The sequence below is a fragment of the Oncorhynchus gorbuscha genome, linkage group LG01 (assembly GCF_021184085.1).
Source record: "Oncorhynchus gorbuscha isolate QuinsamMale2020 ecotype Even-year linkage group LG01, OgorEven_v1.0, whole genome shotgun sequence".
In the NCBI taxonomy this organism is placed as follows: Eukaryota; Metazoa; Chordata; class Actinopteri; order Salmoniformes; family Salmonidae; genus Oncorhynchus; species Oncorhynchus gorbuscha.
Window position 1 is genome coordinate 9,384,234 of NC_060173.1, and position 15,599 is coordinate 9,399,832.

The 15,599-nt window shown below is 39.3% G+C and overlaps 1 protein-coding gene across 1 annotated transcript in view; it reads left to right on the forward strand.

Annotated features, from left to right (window-relative positions):
• LOC124032253 (5'-nucleotidase domain-containing protein 3-like) overlaps positions 1–15,336 on the forward strand; it is a 50,752-nt gene extending 35,416 nt beyond the window's left edge. Inside the window, exons 9-13 of the mRNA XM_046344514.1 lie at positions 87–168; positions 1,917–2,003; positions 2,290–2,430; positions 3,586–3,650; positions 13,706–15,336. Of these exons, the coding sequence (XP_046200470.1) occupies positions 87–168; positions 1,917–2,003; positions 2,290–2,430; positions 3,586–3,650; positions 13,706–13,964 (634 nt within the window). The 3' untranslated portion in view covers positions 13,965–15,336. The remainder of the gene's footprint in view (positions 1–86; positions 169–1,916; positions 2,004–2,289; positions 2,431–3,585; positions 3,651–13,705) is intronic.
• The last annotated feature ends 263 nt before the right edge of the window (positions 15,337–15,599 follow it).

The window sequence follows — 15,599 nt, forward strand, 5'->3', positions numbered from 1 at the left end:
TGTTCTGATGTCTGTCTTCCCCTGTGTGTTCTGACGTCTGTCTTCCCCTGTGTGTTCTGATGTCTGTCTACCCCTGTCCTTCCTAGGCCCTTCAGGCGAGTGACAGATAAAGGGGTGCTGCATTGGGACAGGATTCACAAGCTGGAGAAGGGGAAGATCTACAAACAGGTATACGGACAACGGTTCTAGAGCAGTCTGTCTACTAGGACCCTTGATGTACTAGGACCCCTGTGGTACTAGGACCCCTGATGCACTACGACCCCTGATGTACTAGGACCCCTGATGCACTACGACCCCTGTGGTACTAGGACCCCTGTGGTACTAGGACCCCTGTGGTACTACGACCCCTGTGGTACTAGGACCCCTGTGGTATTAGGACCCCCGATGCACTAGGACCCCTGTGGTACTAGGACCCCTGATGCACTAGGACCCCTGTGGTACTAGGACCCCTGTGGTACTAGGACCCCTGTGGTACTAGGACCCCTGATGCACTAGGACCCCTGTGGTACTAGGACCCCTGATGCACTACGACCCCTGATGTACTAGGACCCCTGATGCACTAGGACCCCTGATGTACTAGGACCCCTGATGCACTACGACCCCTGATGCACTAGGACCCCTGTGGTACTAGGACCCCTGATGTACTAGGACCCCTGTGGTACTAGGACCCCTGATGCACTATGGACCCCAGATGTTTATGTGTCAGGGGAGAAGCTTCAGGTGGTATCCGATTTTAAGTACCTTGGCATCATACTTGATTCCAACCTCTCTTTTAAAAAGCATGTGAAAAAGGTAATTCAAATAACTAAATTCAATCTAGCTAATTTCCGATTTATATGAAATTGTTTGACTACAGAGGTAGCAAAACTGTACTTCAAATCTATGATACTCCCCCACTTAACATACTGCCTGACTAGTTGGGCCCAAGCTTGCTGTACAACATTAAAACCTATTCAGTCTGTCTACAAACAGGCTCTCAAAGTGCTTGATAGGAAGCCCAATAGCCATCATCATTGTCACATCCTTAGAAAACATGAGCTCTTGAGTTGGGAAAATCTTGTGCAATACACCGACGCATGTCTTGTATTCAAGATCCTTAATGGCCTGGCTCCCCCTCCACTCAATATTTTTGTTAAACAGAAAACCCAGACATATGGCAGCAGATCCACAAGGTCTGCCATGAGAGGTGACTGTATAGTTCCCCTAAGGAAAAGCACCTTTAGTAAATCTGCATTCTCTGTGAGAGCTTCCCATGTCTGGAATACACTGCCATCAGACACACATAACTGCACCACATACCACACTTTCACAAAATGCTTGAAGACCTGGCTAAAGGTCAATCAGATTTGTGAACATGGTCCCTAGCTGTGTGTTGCCGCTTTCCATGTTGTCTGTTGTCTGTAGCTTGTGAGGTGTGGAAACACTTTGTTGCTTTTATGAATTTTGTCTTGCTGCTTTTTGTCCTATGTTGCTCTGTCTGTATGCTATGTCTTGCTTGTCCTATGTTGCTATGTCTTGCTTGTTCTATGGTGCTATTGTCTATATTGTAATTGTTTTTAATAACCTGCCCAGGGACTGCAGTTGAAAATTAGCCGGCTGGCTAAAACCGGCACTTTTACTGAAACGTTGATTAATGTGCACTGTCCCTGTAAAAATAAAATAAACTAAACTAAAAACTGAACTAGGACCCCTGGTGTACTTGGTCTATTCACAAGGTGGTTCTTGAGAAGACACATTAGACTATAGGCTTACTAGTAGAATGCACAAGAGGGGGTACTTCAGGGGTCCAAGTACAGGACGGAGCACAATGTATTCGGGTGGTAGAGTAACCAAAAAAAGGTTGACAACTACTGTTCTAGAGATGTAGCTCTGTCATACAGACTAGGGAATAACTGCCTGTTTTCTTTGTTCTGCAGGGAAACCTCTATGAGTTCCTGAGACTGACTGGCTGGAGGGGCTCCAAGGTGTTGTACTTTGGAGATCACATCTACAGTGACCTGGCAGTAAGTCTAACCATTGCTTTTACACTGCATAGGTTCATATCTAAAATGATCATAGAAAATGTTCACACCATCGTAGAAACGACACGGTCAGATATTAATATGTAGGTTTGAGTTAAGTAGCGTTTAAATTTTTATTTTTTTTTTTTTTTTTTTAAACGAAAGGTCAGCCCATGATTGGCTGGCCTGTTACCGAAACGGAGGTATTTGAGTTGTTCTGTGGTTTATCGACTCCTCAGGTTTGAGAAAAATGTTTCTATAAATCCATGTGTTATATGTGGGTGTGTAGGACCTGACCCTGAAGCACGGCTGGAGGACGGGCGCCATCATCCCTGAGCTGAGGAAAGAGATCAAGATCATGAACACTGAGGAATGTGTTCACCTGATGACCTGGTTACAGGGTCTGACTGGGCTGATAGAACACATGCAGGTAGGTGGGGTTGGGAGGAGGTCTGTCTGTCTGTCTGTCTGTCTGTCTGTCTGTCTGTCTGTCTGTCTGTCTGTCTGTCTGTCTGTCTGTCTGTCTGTCTGTCTGTCTGTCTGTCTGTCTGCCTGCCTGCCTGCCTGCCTGCCTGCCTGCCTGCCTGCCTGCCTGCCTGCCTGCCTGCCTGCCTGCCTGCCTGCCTGCCTGCCTGCCTGCCTGCCTGCCTGCCTGCCTGCCTGTCTGCCTGCCTGCCTGCCTGCCTGCCTGCCTGTCTGTCTGCTCTATGTCTGCAGCTATGAACCTAAAGAGCGTCTACTTTGTTCCCTCCTTCCCAGCACCACAGATATGTAGTCTCAGTATGTACAGCATACATTCTCTCCTCCCTCCTTCCCAGCACCACAGATATGTAGTCTCAGTATGTACAGCATACATTCTCTCCTCCCTCCTTCCCACCACCACAGATATGTAGTCTCAGTATGTACAGCATACATTCTCTCCTCCCTCCTTCCCAGCACCACAGACATGTAGTCTCAGTATGTACAGCATACATTCTCCTCTCCCTCCTTCCCAGCACCACAGACATGTAGTCTCAGTATGTACAGCATACATTCTCTCCTCCCTCCTTCCCAGCACCACAGATATGTAGTCTCAGTATGTACAGCATACATTCTCTCCTCCCTCCTTCCCAGCACCACAGATATGTAGTCTCAGTATGTACAGCATACATTCTCTCCTCCCTCCTTCCCAGCACCACAGACATTTAGTCTCAGTATGTACAGCATACATTCTCTTCTCCCTCCTTCCCAGCACCACAGACATGTAGTCTCAGTATGTACAGCATACATTCTCTCCTCCCTCCTTCCCAGCACCACAGATATGTAGTCTCAGTATGTACAGCATACATTCTCTCCTCCCTCCTTCCCAGCACCACAGATATGTAGTCTCAGTATGTACAGCATACATTCTCTCCTCCCTCCTTCCCAGCACCACAGCTATGTAGTCTCAGTATGTACAGCATACATTCTCTCCTCCCTCCTTCCCAGCACCACAGCTATGTAGTCTCAGTATGTACAGCATACATTCTCTCCTCCCTCCTTCCCAGCACCACAGACATTTAGTCTCAGTAAGTATAGCATACATTCTCTCCTCCCTCCCTTCCAGGTCCACAGAGATCCAGCTTCTCAAGCTGTCGTCCAGGAGTGGATCAAAGAGAGAGAAGCCATGAGGTACCATTGGGGGGGAGCTTATATGTGTATATATACAGTGCCTTGCGAAAGTATTCGGCCCCCTTGAACTTTGCGACCTTTTGCCACATTTCAGGCTTCAAACATAAAGATATAAAACTGTATTTTTTTGTGAAGAATCAACAACAAGTGGGACACAATCATGAAGTGGAACGACATTTATTGGATATTTCGAACTTTTTTAACAAATCAAAAACTGAAAAATTGGGCGTGCAAAATTTGCTGCGATTACAGCTGGAAGTCGCTTGGGGTATGTCTCTATCAGTTCTGCACATCGAGAGACTGACATTTTTTCCCATTCCTCCTTGCAAAACAGCTCGAGCTCAGTGAGGTTGGATGGAGAGCATTTGTGGACAGCAGTTTTCAGTTCTTTTCACAGATTCTCGATTGGATTCAGGTCTGGACTTTGACTTGGCCATTCTAACACCTGGATATGTTTATTTTTGAACCATGCCATTGTAGATTTTGCTTTATGTTTTGGATCATTGTCTTGTTGGAAGACAAATCTCCGTCCCAGTCTCAGGTCTTTTGCAGACTCCCATCAGGTTTTCTTCCAGAATGGTCCTGTATTTGGCTCCATCCATCTTCCCATCAATTTGAACCATCTTCCTGTCCCTGCTGAAGAAAAGCAGGCCCAAACCATGATGCTGCCACCACCATGTTTGACAGTGGGGATGGTGTGTTCAGGGTGATGAGCTGTGTTGCTTTTACGCCAAACATAACGTTTTGCTTGTTGCCAAAAAGTTAAATTTTGGTTTCATCTGACCAGAGCACCTTCTTCCACATGTTTGGTGTGTCTCCCAGTGTAACGAACTTCGTCTGTTGTTTGAAGAGAGTCAGACCGAAATGCAGCGTGTAGGTTACTCATGACTTTTAATGAAAATAATGCGGTACATGAAATGACTGAAAATACAAAAACAACAAACGAGTGAAACTAATTACAGCCTATCTGGTGACTAACACAGAGACCGGTACAATCACCCACGAAATACAACGCGCACTCAGGCTACCTAAATACGGTTCCCAATCCGAGACAACGAGAATCAGCTGACTCCAATTAGGAATCGCCTCAGGCAGCCAAGCCTAACTAGACACACCCCTAATAATACACAATCCCAATTAATACAAAACACAATACGAAACACAACATATAAACCCATGTCACACCCTGGCCTACCCAAACATATAACAAAAACACAAGATACAATGACCAAGGCGTGACAGAACCCCCCCCCCCTAAGGTGCGGACTCCGGGACGCACCTCAAGAGCATAGGGAGGGTCCGGGTGGGCGTCTGTCCATGGTGGCGGTTCTGGCTCGGGACGTGGACCCCACTCCATAAATGTCCTAGTTCCTCCCCTTCGCGTCCTAGGATAATTCACCTTCTCCGCCGGCCATGGCCTAATAGTCCTCACCCTGATCCCCACATAACTGAGGGGCAGCTCGGAACAGAGGGGCAGCTCGGGACAGAGGGGCAGCTCGGGACAGAGGGGCAGCTCGGGACAGAGGGGCAGCTCGGGACAGAGGGGCAGCTCGGGACAGAGGGGCAGCTCGGGACAGAGGGGCAACTCAGGACAGAGGGGCAACTCAGGACAGCAGGGCAGCTCAGGACAGAGGGGCATCTCAGGACAGAGTGGCAGCCCGGGACCGAAGCAGCCCGGTACTGAGGGGAAGCCCGGTACTGAGAGGCAGCCCAGTACAGAGAGGAAGACTAGTACTGAGAGGCAGCCCAGTACAGAGAGGAAGCCTAGTACTAAGAGGAAGCTCAGTACTGAGAGGAAGCTCAGGCAGGTAGTAGGCTCCGGTAAATCATGGCTGGCTGGTAGAACTGGATGATTCCGGTTGTCTGGCCGATCTAGAAGATCTTGGCAGACTGGCACTTCTGGCGGATCCTGCCAGACTGGTGACGCTGGGCCGACTGGCGGCCCTGGGCAGACAGGAGACTCCGGCAGCGCAGGAGAGGAGAAAGCCTCTGGCTGCGCTGAACAGGCGATGCGCACTGGACGCGCTGGACCGACTGGGAGCACTGGTGGCGCTGGACAGACAGGAGACTCCGGCAGCGCAGGAGAGGAGAAAGGCTCTGGCTGCGCTAAACAGGCGGGAGACTCCGATAGCGCAGGAGAGGAGAACAGCTCTGGTTGCACTAAACAAGCGGGAGACTCCGGCAGCGCAGGAGGGGAGAAAAGCACTGGCTTCGCTGAACAGGCGAGGCGCACTGGAGGCCTGGTGCGTGGTGCTGGAACTGGTGGTACTGGCGCGAGGACACGCACAGGAAGCCTGGTGCGGGGAGCTGCTACCGGAGGACTGGTGTGTGGAGGTGGCACAGGATGGGCTAGACCGTGAAGACGTACTGGAGATCTTGAGAGCAGTGTAGGCACAGGACGTGCAAGGCTAGGGATGTGCACAGGAGGCCTGGTGCGTGAGGCTAGCACCAACTTCACCAGCTGACTAACACGCACCTCAGGTTGAGTATAGAGCGCTAACTCAGGTGCTATTAAATCCCTGACACGATCCGTCGGACGAATATTATATCTATAGCACCAAGCTAGCAACTCCCTCATTACTCTTCACTCCACTTTCCCCATTAACTCCTTCACAGTCTCTGCTTCGCTCACCTCTAACTCTGGCTCTGGTTCAGGTCTTCTCCTTGGCTCCTCACGATGAACAAGGAGAGTTGGCTCAGGTTTATCTCCTGACTCAGCCATACTCTCCCTAAGCCCCCCCCAATACATTTTTGGGGTGACTTTCCGGTTTCCAACCTCGTCGCCGTGCTGCCTCCTCATACATGCGCCTCTCCGCTTTAGCTGCTTCTATTTCCTCCTTGGGACGGCGATATTCTCCCGGCTGCGCCCAGGGTCCTTTACCGTCTAATTCCTCCTCCCATGTCCAAATCTCCAAATGATGCAGTCTCTCCCATTGCAACTGCTCTTCACAATTAACAGGGAGAGTAGGCTCAGGTCTGTTTCCTGACTCAGCCACTCTCTCTCTGCGCTTTCCCCCGTTACCTTCGGTTTTCACTCTGTATAACCGTGCTTTCCTTTTCGATTCCATACGTGTATAGCCCTCTTCGCATTGCTGTAGGGAATCCCAGGCGGGCTCCTGCACTCGCTCTGGGTCGGCCGCCCACCTGTCGATTTCTTCCCACGTCGTATAATCCCTGCTTCTGCCGTCCATAACGTCCTCCTTTAGATCCTGCCAGTTCACACGCTGCTCGGTCTGTGAATGGTGGTGGGTGATTCTGTAACGAACTTCGTCTGTTGTTTGAAGAGAGTCAGACCGAAATGCAGCGTGTAGGTTACTCATGATTTTTAATGAAGATAATGCGGTACATGAAATGACTGAAAATACAAAAACAACAAACGAGTGAAACTAATTACAGCCTATCTGGTGACTAACACAGAGACGGGTACAATCACCCACGAAATACATCGCGCACTCAGGCTACCTAAATACGGTTCCCAATCCGAGACAACGAGAATCAGCTGACTCCAATTAGGAATCGCCTCAGGCAGCCAAGCCTAACTAGACACTCCCCTAATAATACACAATCCCAATTAATACAAAACCCAATACGAAACACAACATATAAACCCATGTCACACCCTGGCCTACCCAAACATATAACAAAAACACAAGATACAATGACCAAGGCGTGACACCCAGGTGGCTTGTGGCAAACTTTAAACGACACTTTTTATGGATATCTTTAAGAAATGGCTTTCTTCTTGCCACTCTTCCATAAAGGCCAGATTTGTGCAATATACGACTGATTGTTGTCCTATGGACAGAGTCTCCCATCTCAGCTGTAGATCTCTGCAGTTCATCCAGAGTGATCATGGGTCTCTTGGCTAAATCTCTGATCAGTCTTCTCCTTGTATGAGCTGAAAGTTTAGAGGGACGGCCAGGTCTAGATTTGCAGTGGTCTGATACTCCTTCCATTTCAATATTATCGCTTGCACAGTACTCCTTGGGATGTTTAAAGCTTGGGAAATCTTTTTGTATCCAAATCCGGCTTTAAACTTCTTCACGACAGTATCTCGGACCTGCCTGGTGTGTTCCTTGTTCTTCATGATGCTCTCTGCGCTTTTAACGGACATCTGAGACTATCACAGTGCAGGTGCATTTATACGGAGACTTGATTACACACAGGTGGATTGTATTTATCATCATTAGTCATTTAGGTCAACATTGGATCATTCAGAGATCCTCACTGAACCTCTGGAGAGAGTTTGCTGCACTGAAAGTAAAGGGGCTGAATAATTTTGCACGCCCAATTTTTCAGTTTTTGATTTGTTAAAAAAGTTTGAAATATCCAATAAATGTCGTTCCACTTCATGATTGTGTCCCACTTGTTGTTGATTCTTCACAAAAAAAATAGAGTTTTATATCTTTGTTTGAAGCCTGAAATGTGGCAAAAGGTCGCAAAGTTCAAGAGGGCCGAATACTTTCGCAAGGCACTGTATATATATATATATATATGCTATATTATTAGTTGTCATATGCTATGTTGTTAGTTATATGCTATGTTGTTAGTTGTTATATGCTATATTGTTAGTTATATGCTATGTTGTTAGTTGTTATATGCTATATTGTTAGTTATATGCTATATGCTATGTTGTTAGTTGTTATATGCTATGTTGTTAGTTGTTATATGCTATGTTGTTAGTTGGTATATGCTATGTTGTTAGTTGTTATATGCTATATTGTTAGTTGTTATATGCTATATTGTTAGGTAAATGCTATATTGTTAGTTGTTATATGCTATATTGTTAGTTAAATGCTATATTGTTAGTTATATGCTATGTTGTTAGTTGTTATATGCTATATTGTTAGTTATATGCTATATTGTTAGTTATATGCTATATTGTTAGTTATATGCTATGTTGTTAGTTGTTATATGCTATATTGTTAGTTGTTATATGCTATGTTGTTAGTTATATGCTATGTTGTTAGTTGTTATATGCTATATTGTTAGTTGTTATATGGTATATTGTTAGCATATAACTAACAACATAGCATATAACTAACAATATAGCATATAACTAACAATATAGCATATAACTAACAACATAGCATATAACTAACAATATAGCATATAACTATGTTGTTAGTTGTTATATGCTATATTGTTAGGTGTTATATGCTATGTTGTTAGTTATATGCTATGTTGTTAGTTGTTATATGCTATATTGTTAGTTGTTATATGCTATGTTGTTAGTTGTTATATGCTATATTGTTAGTTATATGCTATATTGTTAGTTATATGCTATATTGTTAGTTATATGCTATGTTGTTAGTTGTTATATGCTATATTGTTAGTTGTTATATGCTATATTGTTAGTTGTTATATGCTATGTTGTTAGTTATATGCTATGTTGTTAGTTGTTATATGCTATATTGTTAGTTGTTATATGGTATATTGTTAGCATATAACTAACAATATAGCATATAACTAACAATATAGCATATAACTAACAATATAGCATATAACTATGTTGTTAGTTGTTATATGCTATATTGTTAGGTGTTATATGCTATGTTGTTAGTTATATGCTATGTTGTTAGTTGTTATATGCTATATTGTTAGTTATATGCTATGTTGTTAGTTATATGCTATGTTGTTAGTTGTTTTATGCTATATTGTTAGTTATATGCTATGTTGTTAGTTGTTATATGCTATATTGTTAGTTATAGGCTATGCTGTTAGTTGTTATATGCTATATTGTTAGTTATATGCTATGTTGTTAGTTGTTATATGCTATATTGTTAGTTATATGCTATGTTGTTAGTTGTTATATGCTATATTGTTAGTTGTTATATGCTATGTTGTTAGTTGTTATATGCTATGTTGTTAGTTATATGCTATATTGTTAGTTGTTATATGCTATATTGTTAGTTATATGCTATATGCTATGTTGTTAGTTATATGCTATGTTGTTAGTTGTTATATGCTATATTGTTAGTTATATGCTATATGCTATGTTGTTAGTTGTTATATGCTATGTTGTTAGTTATATGCTATGTTCTTAGTTATATGCTATATTGTTAGTTGTTATATGCTATATTGTTAGTTATATGCTATATGCTATGTTGTTAGTTATATGCTATGTTGTTAGTTGTTATATGCTATATTGTTAGTTATATGCTATATGCTATGTTGTTAGTTGTTATATGCTATGTTGTTAGTTATATGCTATATGCTATGTTGTTAGTTATATGCTATGTTGTTAGTTGTTATATGCTATATTGTTAGTTATATGCTATATGCTATGTTGTTAGTTGTTATATGCTATGTTGTTAGTTGTTATATGCTATGTTGTTAGTTGTTATATGCTATATTGTTAGTTGTTATATGCTATATTGTTAGTTATATGCTATATTGTTAGTTATATGCTATATTGTTAGTTATATGCTATGTTGTTAGTTGTTATATGCTATATTGTTAGTTGTTATATGCTATATTGTTAGTTATATGCTATATTGTTAGTTATATGCTATATTGTTAGTTATATGCTATGTTGTTAGTTGTTATATGCTATGTTGTTAGTTGTTATATGCTATATTGTTAGTTATATGCTATATTGTTTGTTGTAATATACTATGTTGTTAGTTGTTATATGCTATGTTGTTAGTTGTTATATGCTATGTTATTAGTTGTTATATGCTATATTGTTAGTTAAATGCTATATTGTTAGTTGTTATATGCTATGTTATTAGTTGTTATATGCTATATTGTTAGTTAAATGCTATATTGTTAGTTGTTATATGCTATATTGTTAGTTAAATGCTATATTGTTAGTTATATGCTATATTGTTAGTTATATGCTATATTGTTTGTTGTAATATGCTATGTTGTTAGTTGTTATATGCTATGTTGTTAGTTGTTATATGCTATGTTATTAGTTGTTATATGCTATATTGTTAGTTAAATGCTATATTGTTAGTTGTTATATGCTATGTTGTTAGTTGTTATATGCTATATTGTTAGTTGTTATATGCTATGTTGTTAGTTATATGCTATGTTGTTAGTTGTTATATGGTATATTGTTAGCATATAACTAACAATATAGCATATAACTAACAATATAGCATATAACTAACAACATAGCATATAACTAACAATATAGCATATAACTATGTTGTTAGTTGTTATATGCTATATTGTTAGTTGTTATATGCTATGTTGTTAATTATATGCTATGTTGTTAGTTGTTATATGCTATATTGTTAGTTATATGCTATGTTGTTAGTTATATGCTATGTTGTTAGCATATAACTAACAATATAGCATATAACTAACAATATAGCATATAACAACTAACAACATAGCATATAACTAACAATATAGCATATACCAACTAACAAAATAGCATATAACTAACAATATAGCATATAACAACTAACAACATAGCATATAACTAACAATATAGCATATAACAACTAACAACATAGCATATAACTAACAATATAGCTTATAACAACTAACAACATAGCATATAACAACTAACAATATAGCATATAACTAACAATATAGCATATAACTAACAATATAGCATATAACTAACAATAATATAACATATAACAATATAATATAACAATAATATATATATAACTAACAATATAGCATATAACTAACAATATAGCATATAACAACTAACAATATAGCATATAACAACTAACAACATAGCATATAACAACTAACAACATAGCATATAACTAACAACAGAGCATATAACAACTAACAACATAGCATATAACTAACAACATAGCATATAACAACTAACAACATAGCATATAACAACTAACAATATAGCATATAACTAACAACATAGCATATAACTAACAATATAGCATATAACAACTAACAATATAGCATATAACTAACAATACAGCATATAACAACTAACAATATAGCATATAACTAACAATATAGCATATAACTAACAATATAGCATATAACTAACAATATAGCATATAACAACTAACAACATAGGCATATAACTAACAATATAGCATATAACTAACAACATAGCATATAACTAACAATATAGCATATAACAACTAACAACATAGCATATAACAACTAACAATATAGCATATAACAACTAACAATATAACATATAACTAACAACATAGCATATAACAACTAACAACATAGCATATAACTAACAATATAGCATATAACTAACAACATAGCATATAACTAACAATATAGCATATAACAACTAACAACATAGCATATAACTAACAACATAGCATATAACAACTAACAACATAGTTATATGCTATATTGTTAGTTATATGCTATGTTGTTAGTTGTTATATGCTATGTTGTTAGTTATATGCTATATTGTTAGTTATATGCTAACAATATACCATATAACAACTAACAACATAGCATATAACTAACAATATAGCATATAACAACTAACAACATAGCATATAACTAACAATATAGCATATAACTATGTTGTTAGTTGTTATATGCTATATTGTTAGTTGTTATATGCTATATTGTTGTTATATGCTATGTTGTAAGAGCGTCTGCTAAATGACTTAAATGTAAATGTAAATGTTATATGCTATGTTGTTAGTTGTTATATGCTATGTTGTTAGTTGTTATATGCTATATTGTTATATGCTATATTGTTAGTTAGTTATATGCTTTTACACCTGCATTGTTTGCTGTTTGGGGTTTTATGCTGGGTTTCTGTACAGCACTTTGAGATATCAGCTGATGTACGAAGGGCTATATAAATAAATTTGATTTGATTTGATTCTATATGCTATGTTGTTAGTTGTTATATGCTATGTTGTTAGTTGTTATATGCTATATTGTTAGTTGTTATATGCTATGTTGTTAGTTGTTATATGCTATGTTGTTAGTTGTTATATGCTATATTGTTAGTTGGTATATGCTATGTTGTTAGTTATATGCTATGTTGTTAGTTATATGCTATGTTGTTAGTTATATGCTATGTTGTTAGTTATATGCTATATTGTTAGTTGTTATATGCTATATTGTTAGTTGTTATATGCTATATTGTTAGTTGTTATATGCTATATTGTTAGTAATATGCTATATTGTTAGTTGTTATATGCTATATTGTTAGTTGTTATATGCTATGTTGTTAGTTGTTATATGCTATATTGTTAGTTATATGCTATATTGTTAGTTATATGCTATATTGTTAGTTGTTATATGCTATGTTGTTAGTTATAATATGCTATATTGTTAGTTATAATATACTATATTGTTAGTTATAATATACTATATTGTTAGTTATAATATACTATATTGTTAGTTATATGCTATATTGTTAGTTATATGCTATATTGTTAGTTATATGCTATATTGTTAGTTGTTATATGCTATGTTGTTAGTTATAATATGCTATATTGTTAGTTATAATATACTATATTGTTAGTTATAATATACTATATTGTTAGCTATATGCTATATTGTTAGTTATATGCTATATTGTTAGTTATATGCTATATTGTTAGCTATATGCTATATTGTTAGTTATAATATACTATATTGTTAGTTATATGCTATATTGTTAGTTATATGCTATATTGTTAGTTATAATATACTATATTGTTAGTTATATGCTATATTGTTAGTTATATGCTATATTGTTAGTTATAATATACTATATTGTTAGTTATATATACTATATTGTTAGTTATATGCTATATTGTTAGCTATAATATGCTATATTGTTAGTTATAATATACTATATTGTTAGTTATATGCTATATTGTTAGCTATATGCTATATTGTTAGCTATATGCTATATTGTTAGTTATATGCTATATTGTTAGTTATATGCTATATTGTTAGTTATATGCTATATTGTTAGTTATATGCTATATTGTTAGCTATATGCTATATTGTTAGCTCCTTTATGTAGCTTCCCTTCAAATAAAGTCTTGCCCATAGTTCCTTATAGGTGCCTGTACCCATTAACAGATATTTCTCTTAACATGCAAAATGAATACTAACAATATTGTACATCTTTCATCAAACAACAGATCGCAGACAAAGGACATCTTCAACGGCCAGTTTGGGAGTCTCTTCCGGACCTACCACAACCCCACCTACTTCTCCCGCCGCCTGTCTCGTTTCGCTGACATCTACATGGCGTCCCTCAGCTGTCTGCTCAACTATGACTTCCACCACACCTTCTTCCCCCGTCGTACGCCCCTGCAACACGAGTCACCCTTCTGGCCCGAGCAGACCAGCGCCGGGGCCCTGAAGATGCCCTTCATACCCCCACAGAACCACAACTGAAGAGTAGAACAGGGAATGGGGAGGGGGGGGTTTCAGTGTGACACCCCGTCCGGGCTTGACTCAGACTAGAGAGGCTAGAGTGACGGGTTTCACTGCGATACTCCGTCCAAGAGCTGATCTAAGTAGAGAGGGGAGGGGGAAGGGGTTTATTGTGACACTCTGTTTTGACCTAATCTGAATAGAGAGGGGAAGGGATGGGTTTCACTGCGACACTCTGTCCAAGACCTGATCTAAGTAGAGAGGGGAGGGGGAAGGGGTTTATTGTGACACTCTGTCTTGACCTAATCTGAATAGAGAGGGGAAGGGTTTCACTGCGACACTCCGTCCAAGACCTTATCTGAATAGAGAGGGGAAGGGGTTCATTGTGACACTCCGTCCAAGACCTGATCTAAGTAGAGAGGGGAGGGGGAAGGGGTTCATTGTGACACTCTGTCTTGACCTAATCTGAGTAGAGAGGGGAAGGGACGGGTTTCACTGCGACACTCTGTCCATGACCTGATCTAAGTAGAGAGGGGAGGGGGTTCATTGTGACACTCTGTCTTGACCGGCTCTGGACACAGAACTCTCAAATACCTGTTTCACTCTATCATGCTGACCTGAATCATACTGAAACATATGTAGACAATAATATAATAATAATAATAATATATGCCAGAAGATGGCGTACGGGACCCTGCTGACTTGGACTTACTGTCTCTATTTTCTACTGACCTCAACTCATGTTGACCTTACTCTATATTCTACTGACCTCATCTCCTGTTGACCTTACTCTATATTCTACTGACCTCATCTCATGTTGACCTTACTCTATATTCTACTGACCTCATCTCCTGTTGACCTTACTCTATATTCTACTGACCTCATCTCCTGTTGACCTTACTCTATATTCTACTGACCTCATCTCCTGTTGACCTTACTCTATATTCTACTGACCTCATCTCATGTTGACCTTACGGCTGTCAGTAACTTCAATTACTGACCTGCTCTGCTTTTATAATCTCGCTATTATATGTGTAGGTTGAATTTAAAACAGTAACTCTTAAATATTTCTGCCATGTTTCTGTTTTACGTTGAAAACTAGCGGTACGGTTAGCTTAGGTTAGCTTAGGTTAGCTTAGGTTAGCTTAGGTTAGCTTAGTACGCTATACTAAAACACTACTACATAATACGTTTGCTTGAATGTTCTTGACACACATACAGAATGGAAACAAATAACAATTTACTCAGATCTGCAAACTTGCATCCAAACAATATACAGTTGAAGTCGGAAGTTTTACATACACCTTAGCCAACTAATCCTCGTAACAATTCCCTGTCTTAGGTCAGTTAGGATCACCACTTTATTTTAAGAATGTGAAATGTCAGAATAATAGTAGAGAGAATGATTTCTTTCAGCTTTTATTTCTTTCATCACATTCCCAGTGGGTCAGAAGTTTACATATACTCAATTAGTATTTGGTAGCATTGCCTTTAAATTGTTTAACTTGGGTGAAACATTTCGGGTAGCCTTCCACAAGCTTTCCACAATAAGAGCTGGTGTAACTGAGTCAGGCTTGTAGGCCTCCTTGCTCGCACACAATGTTTTCAGTTCAGCCAACAGATTTTCTGTAGGATTGAGGTCAGGGTTTTAAGATG